General features: G+C 46.8%; 1 protein-coding gene and 1 long non-coding RNA gene across 3 annotated transcripts in view; both read left to right on the top strand.

Annotated features, from left to right (window-relative positions):
* Window positions 1-6,776, top strand: part of LOC118317733 — a 7,188-nt gene extending 412 nt beyond the window's left edge. Inside the window, exons 2-6 of the long non-coding RNA XR_004795514.2 lie at window positions 1-76; window positions 1,334-1,431; window positions 5,702-5,981; window positions 6,326-6,585; window positions 6,714-6,776. The exon at window positions 1-76 is cut by the window's left edge and continues 27 nt beyond it. This is a non-coding gene — a long non-coding RNA (uncharacterized LOC118317733). The remainder of the gene's footprint in view (window positions 77-1,333; window positions 1,432-5,701; window positions 5,982-6,325; window positions 6,586-6,713) is intronic.
* Window positions 6,777-7,120: 344 nt separating this feature from the next.
* The window catches only part of pik3r3b (phosphoinositide-3-kinase, regulatory subunit 3b (gamma)), a 173,514-nt gene continuing 165,634 nt past the window's right edge, over window positions 7,121-15,000 (top strand). The window contains exons 1-5 of one of the 2 annotated variants that reach the window (XM_035646652.2): window positions 7,121-7,375; window positions 11,368-11,470; window positions 12,528-12,655; window positions 12,770-13,084; window positions 13,473-14,601. In XM_035646652.2, coding sequence (XP_035502545.2) covers window positions 14,268-14,601 — 334 coding nt within the window. In that variant the 5' untranslated portion in view covers window positions 7,121-7,375; window positions 11,368-11,470; window positions 12,528-12,655; window positions 12,770-13,084; window positions 13,473-14,267. Of the gene's footprint in view, window positions 7,376-11,367; window positions 11,471-12,527; window positions 12,656-12,769; window positions 13,085-13,472; window positions 14,602-15,000 lie in introns of those variants that run through there. The other variant, XM_035646654.2, reaches the window with a different exon arrangement.

Genomic DNA, 15,000 nt, shown 5'->3' with positions numbered 1-15,000 from the left:
CCGGCTCAAGTCGTGGTTCAGGTTGAAATCCCTGCTGGACTGGAACCCGGCAGATCTTCATCTACGACCTCCAGAGGTGCGTTCACACCAAACGGGGGTCACGAGTTTGCGCGAGGAGTCAAAGTCAACGACACGAATAACGCTTCACCTGCTGCAGCTGAAATATTTGAACTGGAGACGCGATGTTCTCGAGTTGTGTTCACTCAACGCGAGTTACCACCAACGAGCCGGCGGGTGTGAACGCAGCGTAACAACTCAACGTTGTAAAATTTGCCACAAAACGGTGTTTGCACAAGGAGAAAAGGGAAAACTAAATTGAACTCGTGACAAATTAGGAAAAATGTTCTGCTCCCAATATAATATATATATATATATATATATATATATATATATATATATATATATATATATATATAACACTATGATGTCATGGCTCGACTTGAATCCATTCAAGATGAAAACAAATCTTACACACTAAATATGCCTGACTTTTAAAAGAGAAATCACGATACATGATTTTTCCCTCTATAAAAAGAAAAAACAATAATGTCTTATCTCTCCTACTTAAATTTTTGTTGGTATATTTCATTCAGAAAATAATAAGTATAAGCATACCTGCATTTTTTTTATTGTTTATGAAAACACAATATTGATCCAGGACGGACGCGTGACATTCTTTGTCCCTCGATCGGTGTCTGGAATATTAATTCAGATGTAGGAATTGACTAGAAAACAAGAAAATACAGTGACCTCGGACACAGGAAAAAGTGGAAGGAACCACAGACATTCGAGGGACGACCTGGCCACGACCCTCCAGACAGATGAATGAACGACATTCTGATTGGCTCATCAAGAGTGTCCGACATCTCACTGCTCTCCACAAAAAGTCACGGATCCACCAACACTTCCTGGATTCTCTCTTGTCCCAATCTGTTTCATCACGCTGACCAACCAACCAACCAGCGGACAGAGGTGAGATCCTCCCTGGTGGAGGAAACAGAAGAAGAAGGGGAGGGGGAAGGGGGCGCTGCGTCCGGGCTCCAGCAGTGTGTTTTATGAACGTGACAATGTGACAGTGAAGTGAAATATGACCTCGAGTCTCGGCCGCTGCTGCTGAACCTGAGCTTCACAGTCAGTTTTCATTAGAACAGTCGGCTCCGCCATCATCACGCCGACTGGCCTCGAGACGTCGGGCTGCACTCGACCATCCATCACCGCTGACACACACACACACACACACACACACGGGATCACTCTCTGAGACCGAAGCCCCCTCCTCATGTCCTCTCTTGTCCTCATCCATGTGTCAGTGTTTGTGTTTCTGAGTCTGCAGCCGCCGGACTCCAGAGACGGAGTTGGTCCAGACTGAAACTCTCTCGTGGTCCCCAGAGGATGAATCATCTCTGACGCTGCAGCAGTGGCGACACGCCGGTAAGGACGCGGGTGCTTCTCCTCATAGTAAGTCTGTTGGGGAGCGTCACGCTGCGTTAGTCCGGGTCCTTTACATTTACTCACGCGAGTAACATGAGTAAACACAACCCAAGAGTATCTTCCTGGTCCGCTGTCGGAAGGGTCATTGGCCTTCGCCACTTCGCAACACACGAATGAAGCGAGTTTTTGCGTCATTCGTGTCGCTGCGCTGACTTTGCATGTGACGAATTCACGTCACGTTCGTTGCGATCGGTGGTCGTAGCTAATTTCAGTTGTCGGTCGCAGTTTGGTCTCGTTCAGGCAACAAAGGTTCTGAGAGGAAACTTTGATAGTAGTTTAATCTTCTCATCTCCCAACTGCCTTCACTTCATTATATCACACACACACACACACACACACATTCGCCTATATAACTGAATATTTCATGGAGGTGTCGGAGCAGCTTATTGTACTCAGGCAGGACGATGTTCACTTCAGGCCGCTGATGGAATATTTATAACCGGGGGGGGGGGTGACGACGACCGGCCTCTGAAGTCGTCGAGAGAGAGATGATGGAGAGAGGAGGCGTCTCAACACGGAGACGGAGACGGAGGGAAGATGGTGGCATTAGCCGGCGCAGACCGCTCGCTGTTAATTGATTCTTCTCTGCTGAGGCGCCTGATGTGCTGTTATTGCAGAGGGACGTTCTCCACCTTTTCCCTGAGGTGATGTGGGAGAAGCAGACGCTGCTGAGTCAGTGATTTTCGTCCTGATGTGGGCGGGACGGAGGCTGCAGCTGCACCTGCTGGTTGTTCTCTCTGACGCCCGATCTAATGAGATTTATTATTTTGATTTGTTTGTTTGTGCATTTTTTTTGTTGACAGGGCGATAAGGGAGGTGGGCGGAGACCAGCAACAGTTGTGTGACTGTTGTATTTAATCACTGTCATGAAATAATAAGTACAATAATAATAGTAATGCCTGAAGATAAAATGCTGTTATTAATGAAAACAGCAGCAACGAGAGCAACACCAATTAATCATAGTAACTAGGATAGAAATAATCTTGATAAGAAATAATAGACTTAATAATATAATATATAATGATAATTATAATACTAATATACCCCTCCTCTCACCCAATGTCAGCTGGGATTGGCCCCAGCCCCCCATGACAGCAGTAGTAATACATATAATAATAATAACAATAATAATAATAATGAGTTTAGGCCCTCAAAAACACAATTTATTTGTGCTAAGAAGAAAAATAATAATTCCTTTGATTACAATAGGTCCTTACACTTTAGCGCTCGGGCCCTATTAATAATATTGATAATAATTATAATATAGTTGATAAGGTGAGCATTATTGATTTAATTGAATCAATGTATTAATTGATCTGACTATACACAGTTGTTGTTTTTTAATGTACAATCATATTCCGTCTTAAAGGTACAAAGCCCAAGAGGTGACTTGGGCGTGATTATCTTCATAAGCCTCACTTGGTTTATAACTCGTTACTAAGTCGCACACACGGTTTAAGTAAGTCAGACGTGTGATTTCACCTGCGGTCACGTGTATCCTCAGTAAATCGATATCGCCACTAGTTTTGCCTCCTATATGAATATTGGCCTGTTTACTGATGGACAAAATAAAATCCAAACTTCCAGTATGTTTGAGGAGATTATGAAACAGCCTCAGTGTTTAACCCAGTTTCTCTTTAGTCTCTCGTCTGTCACCGAGCGCTGGAAGAAAGAGAATGTGAAATTCTCTCAGCTGGGAATCTCGACGCTCGTTCGCACCAATCAGCTTCAACCTCTCACAAACTTCCTGCTTTGAAATTCTTCAAGGAAGAAGTTTGTGTGTCAAACGACTTCATTCTGTTTTCACTCGGCTGCAGACGCGAGAGTGTGAAGTACAACTGGTTCTCGACCAGACTCGTGTTAGTTTAATAACCATAACTCTGCCATTAAATAGCTGCGTTACTCTCATTTTTACCCTCCAGACAACCAGACATTTTGATGTGACTGATATCCATGAGTGAGATTGAGACTGTTGGGTCTTGACAGAGGAGTTCAAGTCTTAGTTTGAGTTTGATCACGAAGAAAATATCTGAACTTGTCGCCAAAAGTGAAAAAAATCAGATAACAACTAAAGCAGCAACAGTTAATTCAAAAAAAAAAATATTGTACATTAAATCAACTTCAATGTAAATCGAGTCAGATTGAACGACAACATCCTGGAACATCACTTCCATGCATTTTCTATATCTGACGCCACATCAGCATTATGTAATTTACACTTATATCATTACAATAATATATAATTTACACATATCATTACAATAATATATCATTTACACTTTAATCATTATAATATTATATCATTTACATTTATATCATTACAATAACATATAATTTACACTTATATCATTGCAATTATATATAATTTACATGTATCATTACAATAATATATAATTTCCGCTTATATCATTACAATATTATATCATTTACACTTATGTCATTACATTAATATATGAAATACACTTATTTCATTACAATATTATATCATTTAAACTTATATCATTACAATATCATATCATTCACACATATGTGTAAATGATATGATACATTATGTATTGTATTCACACTTGTCTCTATACTTATAGATATGTATATTACCTATATGATCAAGTGTTTCCATTTCACTATGAATCTTAACATGTCTCTTTTCCCCAAATATTTGGTACAGTATTGTAACGTTCATAATGTATAAAACTTTTTATTTAAATATCATTTTTATTTTAAAACGTTTTCCCCCTTGGCTGCTTTAACACTTGAATTTCCCTCTGAGGATAACGGAAATCTTGTCTTGTTCACCGAGTTAAGATAAATCAAGTCTAATCAGAAGCATTGCCCCAATTTCAACTGTTAAAAAATGAAAGTTATTAACTATGATTTAGAATAATTACCCTCGTTTATTTCAGCTTGGTGTCGTCATTTATAAAACCTGATTACAACTTTAATTTTTCACGTCATCAGAATTCGGGACAAATCTTCATTAAGTGACAAACGGCCGTAAAGCGCCAAAGGAAAGTGCTGAACAGAAGAAAAAACATTATTTATGAGTGTGTGCCGTAAATCTGTCGCTCAGCTTTCTCACACTAATGTCGCCGTAAATCAGAAGTAATTGCCGGGGAGTGAAACATCAATGCGTGGCCTCTGGTTTCGTTTCCGTGTGCTCTAACGCAACGCGAGTGCCGCGGCTAATGAAAATGGAACAATAAAACCGTGGCAGGCCAGAGATGGAGGAAAATATAACAAGTCTCTCACTGCGATAATGTGTCTGCGTGTCAGAAAAACACATCGCTCGGACGTTTATGAGTTTCTGCAGCCGTGACATCTTCATGAGCAAAATTTGTGTTTTCAGATTCCGTCCACTCCATCATTTTTTATCCTGATGTCGTTTTTTCTCTTTGCCTGCAGGTTTCATTCTTGTTTTATTGTCTCACACACACACACACACACACACACACACACACACAGAGGACATGCACACACACAAAGAAACACACACACACTCAGGACACACAGGACACACGCACACATGACACAAACACACATGACACACACACAGGACGCACACACACACACAGGACACACACACACACATGACACACACACACATGACGCACACACACAGGACACAAACACACAAGAAACACACACACACACACACACAGAGGACATGCACACACACACACACAAACACACTGGACAAACACACTGGACACACACACAAACACACAGGACACACACACACACACACACACAGTCCAGTGGTTTGTCCCGTTCAGCCGAGGCTGCTGTTCTTCTGCCATCACAATAATAATAATCATATTTATGTGCAGACTGTGGACGTTATCTGACACTTTGTCCGGAAGCATTTAAGTGCAATCAGACAGTAAAATATGATTTAGTATTTTGATAACAAATGATGATTCTAGATATTCAGACAGAGACACGCGCTCGCTACTCTCGTTCCCTCGGACGACTTCTCACTTATCCACGTCCTCGCAGCATCCACAGGACTGAAACACAGACACGTGCGCCACTTCGCTCTGGGATGATAGAATATAAACCATCTTCACCGTCACACGTCTTCAGTTAACACCGATTTCGCACAAAGACCCAGAACAAAAGGAAATCATCTGTTCACATCTGCTAGAAATGACCTGCATGAGTATGTGAATCCGTAATGAAGCTTCTTTGTCTTTGCCGTCATGGATCAAAGCTCCTCGCTCTGCGTCCGCTCGGAGTTTGAAGCTCATTTCCTGTGACGAGGACCAATCAAATGAATTCCAAGACTCTTCAGTCAACCTGCTGCCTCCGGCCGATCTCTCTCTCTCTGCTGCTGTTTTTCTGCGAGCGTGACCATGTGTGTGCACACGTGTGGCTTCATGTCTGCGCACACGCTTCCCTGACGTCCACACGCCAAACAAGAGAGAGAGAGAGAGAGAGAGAGAGAGCGAGCGAAGGTCTGGTTCATCCCAGAGGTCGCGGCCTCTGTGAAGGTCAGTCAACTTCACACACCAAACCTGGAAAAACTTTTTTTCGGCGTCGTGTTTAAACAAGAAAGAAAACAAACACAAACACAATTGTGAAAAATATGATTTAATATATGTATGAAGTAGAATTCATAAGCTGTGCACAGGGGTGTCTGTATACTTTTGGCCATTATGTATATGTACAAATCCATGTGTAAGTGCTTACGCCTATATGCACAAATGCATTTATGTATGATAGTTTAAATTTGAATCATTTCAATTTGATTATTCTATTATATATTTTATACGTTGATATTTTATATTATCTTTATCATATTATGCTTTTCAACCACAGCGTTTTCCCCATTCAGGTCAAGTGTGTCCTACCTGATATGTGGAGCGACAGTGAGAGGAGACCGACGAGGGGAACAAGGTGAACCGGAGACACGGCGAGAGAAGGAGACGACCGATCCATTAGTCAAACTCATCTCTGCTTGATTCATATTTAATCATATTTTAATACCCGCCGGTGGAGCGTCACTAAAACGAACTGAAAGCGAATTATTAGGGACGTTGAGTCGTGGCCGCTCAGCGTCATCGTCGCTCCGTCTGTACGAGTTCATTCTAAGAGGTAAGATAATAATATTTACAGAGTATATACGCAGGATGTTCAGAGTACTAAAGTCAACAGCCTCCACTGCTGCGAGTGAGGGATGGTTCAGCACCACGATGACAGCTGCTCACATTCTCAATGCTTAGGAAACTATCTCCTTTAGCAAAGGACACACTGGAGCTTCCTCTGCGAAAGGACAGGAGAGACAGACCCACAATTCATTGCGGCAGCGATATTTAACGTGACGCGCCATGAACGAACACAAGCCATTCAATCTGAAGAAGAAGAGGAGGAATATGACGCAGGAGAGACGTCATCATGTAAGTTACCGTTCCGTATGAATCATAACAGCTGATGTCACACGGTGTCATGCTGATGAATGTGAGTGGACAGGAGCGAGAGCAAACCTCCTCAATGTCACGACCGTTTCCTTTCAGTTCCGTAGCCACGGTTACTGTTTTTGTTTCAATTCCATCCTTGGTAATGAATCAATATTTTTCACCGTGTCGTCCATGTTTAGCATTAATCTACCTGCTAAGAACGCACGGGGCCAAGGCGCCTAGAAGAGGTTTTCGGTCGGCCATCTTCAGAGATGTGTAGTTCGGTGTCGCTGGAGTCAGATCCTCCGAGTCTCCTGGAGTTTTCCACTGAGGTCCGGGAACAGTCCGTAGTCGAGAGGATGGACTCTCTGTCTGAAGTAGCTCAACAAACAGAGAGACGCGATGATGACGGAGCCGAGAAGCCACGACAAGAAGATGCAAAGCAGCGGGAAGAGACGACGAGACAATGACCAGCAAGTGTCTCCAGCGTGAGTGTTTCGTAATCGCTCCGTGACACAAGGAAACTCTTCATTCCCTGTGAATCTCTTTCTCTCTTTCTTCCTCTGTGGGTTTGAAGCTGTAATGGAGACGTTACACTTTGATCACTTCGCGCTCTGACAGCGTTCACGACAACACACACACACACACACACACACACTCTCCCTGCTCGCTGCCAAAGGGAGCCTTAATGAACTCTGTGTGGTTCCACCTGTCAGATTACAGCCGCGGGGAAGAAGAAACTCATACAGGCCGAGATCTCTCAGAGTCACAAACCATGTACTGTTACGTCAAGTGACGATCAGGCGAGGCCGCGGTGAAATATGGATGGGGTGCACGAGGCAAATGTGTTTCCCCCTCCCGCTAATTACCTGGTACACACACACACACACACACACTCACACACGCCTCTCTGCTCCGAGGCCCCGAACACTTTGCAAGTTGCCCGGAGCCTTTTTCTCGTCCCTCTGTGCGGAGATAAGAGCGTCGGCGTCGGCGTTATCATCCTGTTCCATATGTACAGGAGCTTTACTCGTGAATATTAAAACATCCTCTGCCATTACTGTAGATATATTCCACACATTAATGTGTTTACTCGTCTCCGAGAGGCGGAGAATCAAGGGCAGCAGTGTTTCTCTTTGTGCGCGTCAAAGATCATTTCGTCATAACCATAAACAGCTCGTCTTTTGAGTCGTAGCTCCACTGTGTGACCAAACGTTTGTGGACAGTGAACAGTCACACAGTGTGTGACACCGGGCTCAGTGGCAGCAGCTCCCGGCGTCCAGCTCCTCCTTCTGTCTTCTTCTGCCCTTTCTAGAATTTCCCGGTTTGGGATCAACATCTTCAACTTGAGTGGGTTCTTTCGTGGCCCATTTTCCACAGAAATCCATCCCATAGTTTTTGTGAAATCCTGCTGACAATCTTCGGCCAACGTTCCATCTTTCCACCAAGTTTACTGTAAAATCTGTTCTGTGGTTTCTTGCGTCGTCCTGCTGACGAAGAACTAACAAACCAAATAAAAACTTAACCTCACTATTGGGCGACAGTGACGATATCACGAAAAGTTCAGAAAAACACATCAACACATCAAACCTAATTTGAACTAAAGATTATTGATGATTATTCATCAGCGTCCTTTCTCCGTCCTCCTCCTCTCATCCTCTCATCCCCTTCCTCCAGCTCTCGTCCTCCTCCTCTCATCCTCTCATCACCTTCCTCCAGCTCTCGTCCGTCCTCCTCCTCTCATCCTCTCATCCCCTTCCTCCAGCTCTCGTCCGTCCTCCTCCTCTCATCCTCTCATCACCTTCCTCCAGCTCTCGTCCTCCTCCTCTCATCCTCTCATCCCCTTCCTCCAGCTCTCGTCCTCCTCCTCTCATCCTCTCATCACCTTCCTCCAGCTCTCGTCCGTCCTCCTCCTCTCATCCTGTCATCCCCTTCCTCCAGCTCTCGTCCTCCTCCTTTCATCCTCTCATCCCCTTCCTCCAGCTCTCGTCCTCCTCCTCTCATCCTCTCATCCCCTTCCTCCAGCTCTCGTCCTCCTCCTCTCATCCTCTCATCACCTTCCTCCAGCTCTCGTCCGTCCTCCTCCTCTCATCCTCTCATCCCCTTCCTCCAGCTCTCGTCCTCCTCCTCTCATCCTCTCATCACCTTCCTCCAGCTCTCGTCCTCCTCCTCTCATCCTCTCATCACCTTCCTCCAGCTCTCGTCCGTCCTCCTCCTCTCATCCTCTCATCCCCTTCCTCCAGCTCTCGTCCGTCCTCCTCCTCTCATCCTCTCATCACCTTCCTCCAGCTCTCGTCCTCCTCCTCTCATCCTCTCATCCCCTTCCTCCAGCTCTCGTCCTCCTCCTCTCATCCTCTCATCACCTTCCTCCAGCTCTCGTCCGTCCTCCTCCTCTCATCCTGTCATCCCCTTCCTCCAGCTCTCGTCCTCCTCCTTTCATCCTCTCATCCCCTTCCTCCAGCTCTCGTCCTCCTCCTCTCATCCTCTCATCCCCTTCCTCCAGCTCTCGTCCTCCTCCTCTCATCCTCTCATCACCTTCCTCCAGCTCTCGTCCGTCCTCCTCCTCTCATCCTCTCATCCCCTTCCTCCAGCTCTCGTCCTCCTCCTCTCATCCTCTCATCACCTTCCTCCAGCTCTCGTCCTCCTCCTCTCATCCTCTCATCACCTTCCTCCAGCTCTCGTCCGTCCTCCTCTCATCCTCTCATCACCTTCCTCCAGCTCTCGTCCGTCCTCCTCTCATCCTCTCATCACCTTCCTCCAGCTCTCGTCCGTCCTCCTCCTCTCATCCTCTCATCACCTTCCTCCAGCTCTCATCCGTCCTCCTCCTCTCATCCTCTCATCACCTTCCTTCAGCTCTCGTCCTCCTCCTCTCATCCTCTCATCACCTTCCTCCAGCTCTCATCCGTCCTCCTCCTCTCATCCTCTCATCACCTTCCTCCAGCTCTCATCCGTCTCCTCCTCTCATACTCCTCCTCTCATCCTCTCATCACCTTCCTCCAGCTCCGTCCCTCTCGTCCGTCCTCCTCCTCTCCTAATCCAGTCCGCCCCGCACTGCTGTTCGTGATTCCACGAGCGAGGAGGTCGACGGCTGATGAAGGATTTAGGGAAAAAGGGAGAATTAATTATTGTGAATCTGCGCAGCACTTTTTCTTCTTCTTCTTCTTCTTCTTCTTCTTCTTCTTCTTCAGCTGCTCCTCACCCACCTGCTGCTCTCCAGAGGCCGCTGCCTCAAAACTGAGAGATCCTCCGTCATGGAGCAGGTGTGGGGAGAAAACGCTTCACGCCTCCGGAGCCGCCGCTGCATATTTGAATGAAATATCAAACATATATTTATATATGTATATCCTCCAGTTATGAGGGCGTGGGACAGTGGAGCAGAACATTCTCGTACTTCAATCAGGCCGGAGAAGTGGGTCACCTGCAGGCAGCAGCAGCACGGTGATGTGGCGTCGATGCCAGTTTTAGATTTTCTGTAAAGCAGAAAACAAACAACCATCCCTGAATAAGGTGATGTGTAATCTGTCACACGGAGCGTTGACGTGACAGTGACGTGACAGGAAACCAAAAGACGCACTGAATAATTCTTACTCCCGGTTCCCTGTGTGTGTGTGTGTGTGTGTGTGTGTGTGTGTGTGTGTGTGTGTGTGTGTGTGTGTGTGTGTGTGTGTGTGTGTGTGTGTGTGTGTGTGTGTGTGTGTGTGTGTGTGTGTGTGTGTGTGTGTGTCTCAATCCGTGTGTGCGTAATCAGATTTGTGTGTCTGCAAATGCGTACTGAGATGTGTGGGTAAATCTTTAGGCCATCAATATCTCTACACATTTACAGATTTATACACGCATGTACAGATCATCTTCTTAACACCTTTACACGAGTCACACTGTCGTATGTGATGATCAGCATGTGCACGGCAAAATGACATAAATAAGACGTAGGTCGGATTCAACCAGATTATCACTCAACGTCGCGTGTAACACACGTGCGTCTGTGAGCGAACCGGTGCGTTAGTCGGACACTGTGGTCTTCACTCGGACACTGTGGTCTTCACTCGGACACTGTGGTCTTCACTCGGACACTGTGGTCTTCACTCGGACACTGTGGTCTTCACTCGGACACTGTGGTCTTCACTCGGACACTGTGGTCTTCACTCGGACACTGTGGTCTTCACTCGGACACTGTGGTCTTCACTCGGACACTGTGGTCTTCACTCGGGACGCTTCTGCAAGAACAATATTCCACACACTCAATCCCACAGATGAAACTCCTGTAATCCCTCAGACGCTCTTCACACACTGTGGCCACGCATGGCGGGAGGTTTTTCCAGGTGTTCCCCCGTACACGTACATCATGCTGCCTGCTGTACTTTCCTCCGGCGCTCCTGACTGCTCGCGATAAGAGGAAAACAAATGTTCCCTGCAGTAATATGAGGAGTAATTGAATTGACAACGCAGCGAGGGTTTTAATCTGGTGTGTGTTTCTCTCCAGGCGGAGCAGACGAGCGACGCGCCGGAGGAGAACGCCGCTGGGCCCCCGGTGAGCTCCTGACCCCCGGCTGCTCACTGGAGCACGTCCTGGCTATATGAATGAGGTGAGTGTGTGTGTGTGTAAAACCATGTTATCTGAAATCACAGCCGCATCTCTGCCCCAGCAGCAGCTCCACGTCGCGAGTTAGTTCTGGTCTCTTGTATTAATCTCCTCATGAATCCCGCGCAATCATGTGGCTTCCTGATTGTTCTCGTGTCGTTGGTCGCTCAGCGACAGAGTGACGGGTGAGCGCTGGGGGCGGGGCTGAAGACGGAGACTGCGTCGCTATGACGTCACATTCCTGCAGAAGTCCTGAGGCATCGTAAAACAATCAGCTGCTGAATGAAGACTGTGTATTTGTCTGTTTATTGACCGTTTTGACTCTTTTACGTACAGACACACCTCAGGCAGGCGCCACATTAATCCTCCCAGGTTGTTTCATGCTATTTCATGCTGCGGGTTTGATGAGTTTATTTTGATTCTGCGGACGTCAGGAGAGTAGCATCTTTATTCCTGTCATTCTCACAACACGCAGGTCCAATCAAAGGAGAAGGGAGAAATCTGAAGAGGAAAGAGAAAAAAGATTTGATATAAATGTTTTTTTCATTAACAGGAGATATGGAAATATGTACAGTCGACACTTTCAACTAAAAACATATTCTAGTCCCTCACAAGGTCCAGGAACTTATTTTTATTGAACCAGTTTGTCCATCAACAATAAACCTCAACATATTTAAAAGATTATTATTTTTATGATAAAAAATCATTTTATTTATTTTCATCTCTCACCCACAGGGACTCTCATCTGTTTTATCTTCTTATTATTAGTTCTCATCACACTGCACTCATTGCACTGTTATTTTTTTGCATACGTGGATATTAAATTATATATTATAATAATAATTATATATATATTTTCTTCTTACTGACGTTGCAAACTCAAAACTCAGACAGGAAATCTGCTAAAGAAGAGCCTTGTAAATATGTTCATGAAAAAACCCACATTATATTGTTCATAAAAATCCTCAAAATAACTATTTTTAAAGAGATGTAATGTGCTTTTGAAGAGTTGGGATTGGAGACAGAAACCTGAATGACTGAATGTCACTGTTCCCATTCAGGTTCTCCTCGTCGTGTCCGGACACTTTGTACCTGAACGCGCTCTGCAGCGCCACAATGAACCATGCGCGCGCCCGCCGCCGTCTGCTGCTGCGTCACCGAGGAGACGTTTCTTTCCTTTTTTTCCCAGGTCATAGACCAAGTTGTTACATAAGTCATCACAAATAAACTTCATTTTTTAATGCAGCAGAAGATTAAAAAAAAGTGCCATAATAATCTGTTGGGGTTTTTTTTTTTGCTGCAGCGGCGGCGCGTCACACCGCCCCGGCGCGTCGCGTCCCCGCCGCTGGAGGAATGTGCAGACGGCGGGAGGAGGAGGAGGAGGAGGAGGAGGGGTTTACTGACATCAGCACTGCCGTTCACCACACAGCACCGAGCGGGCTGCCCTGTCTGCTGGACCGGCCACGCCATCCACCCATCCATTCATCCATCCATCCATCCATCCATCTCTGCGCTCTGCTCTGCGGGGTTCGGGAAGAGTCGAAGCGGACGGTTCAGGCACCGAGGCGTCGGCGTGGAGGGGGGCACCGGTGGAGCACCGTCCGTGCGGCTCTAGCGGGTGAGTTTCTCGGGAGGGAGGAGAGAGGGAGGGAGGAGGGAGGAGGGAGGGAGGCAGACGGCGGCGCAGACTGGCGCAGGGCGCGCGCGTCTGTCTGAAACTTCATATTCGCCTCGTCACGCTGGTTGTAACGGAACCGTCTGCGCGTGAGTCCGCGGAGCAGCAGAGGATGTTTTCAACACATTATAATATCACACTATCTCTCATGTGCTCTTCATCTTTATTCATGTTTTCATGACACTCTGCCCCCAAAATGTATCAATGACATATCAATATTCTTCCAGGTCTGATGTCTGTCACTTTGTTGTTGTTTTTTTGTAAAAAAAAAGAAAGAAAGAAAGAAAGAAAGAAAGTGTGTGATTATTAATATCATAACTTTTGATTCAAGTTTGCAGGAGCATCACCGGGACGAGGAGGGGCGACGAGGCAGGACTTCATTCAGCAGAGTGAACACAGGGGCGCTGTGAATGAGAAGCCAAAAGTCTGCACTGCAGTGGATTTCCTCAGGTCTGTGTGTGTGTGTGTGTGTGTGTGACTCCGTACACTTTTTTAAAAATTAATATCAGAAGATACCGCAGAAGAAGCTTTTTGGGGGTCAATCGTGTGGAGGTCACCCCGTCCGACAAAAGCTGTGCCGCCCTCCAGCCCCCACCCTCCTCCCGTTACTCTCACACGTCCCAGACGCGGTGTGGTGGTCCGGTCCGTCTCCATTCACCCACTCATTCATCCGGATCACAGAACCCTGCAGGCCTCAGACTGCAGAGCTGCGACTGAAGTCTGGGGTTCGAAACCGTGGATTAAAAAAGCCAAAGGGACGTTGAAGTGAAATCTTCAGGATTAAAGCGCTGACCGAGCGACTGTTTTTTTGCACTCGGGCGACTTTGGAGGAAGGAGGTGGGACCTGCCCGTCAGGAACGGTTTAGAATTTCGCCTCAGGGATCAGATCTTTATCGTTTCCACTGCGTCGTCCTCGTCAGCACGACGCAGCAAATCTCAGGCGCCGCCGCAGGTTTTTCCCACGTTCAGGTTGAGATTTAGTTTCCTTCATCTCAGGGAATTTTCCACGCACAGAGTTTCCGTTTGCTACCTTTCAAGGGTGATACAAATTTACTTAAATCTCAGGCGACACCCTTGTTTTGTTGGTGGTTTTTTTTTCGAAATCTCTCTATGACCCCCTGTTGCCATGGCGTCTGACAGCGTCCAGTACCGCGCCATCTTCGAGTACAAGAGGGAGCGCGGCGATGACATCAGCCTCCAGCCGGGCGACCTGCTCACCGTCCTCAAGGGGGCGGAGTCCCAGGAGGGGGCCGAGCGGAGCCCCCGGGGCTGGCTGCACGGCACCAACGAGCGGACCAAGGAGAAGGGGGACTTCCCGGGGACCTTTGTGGAGTACGTCGGAGCGCTGAGGGTTGTCGGACCTCCCGCGGCAAAGTCCTGGCCCAGGCCCGTGCCGCCGACGCCCGGAGGGCAACAGACCGGCGTGGGGCCTCCGCCGCCGGGAGCAGCTGCTGCTTCAGGTGAGTCGCTGCTCGGAAAGATCACCTGCTCGTTTAGAAAATCTCTGTTGCAAAACAAACTCAAGTTGGGCTTCGATGATCTCCAGGCTTCGTGGTGGTGGTGTCCACGCTACAACAGAGATCTTTAGAAACGCTGTTGGTCCCGTTTAATCTGAAAACTCTGGGTTGTGTTTTAGTTTGTAAACGATGACGCAGACGCCCCCACGTTCACTTCCTGGTTGGTTCTGATCAGTCACGACTCGACGACCAGTGAGGAAGACACTTCCTGTCACTAAAGAGTTTTAGTCGTCGCTCCGAGAAAAGAAATCCTACTTTTCGCCATCGCTGTGCGAGTAGACAATCTACTTCCTGTTTCCACCACATGACCGGAGGACGTGAACATGTGACGTGTTACTGTGG

This window comes from Scophthalmus maximus, chromosome 13 (assembly GCF_022379125.1).
Source record: "Scophthalmus maximus strain ysfricsl-2021 chromosome 13, ASM2237912v1, whole genome shotgun sequence".
In the NCBI taxonomy this organism is placed as follows: domain Eukaryota; kingdom Metazoa; phylum Chordata; class Actinopteri; order Pleuronectiformes; family Scophthalmidae; genus Scophthalmus; species Scophthalmus maximus.
This window is presented reverse-complemented; position numbering and strand designations above follow the sequence as displayed.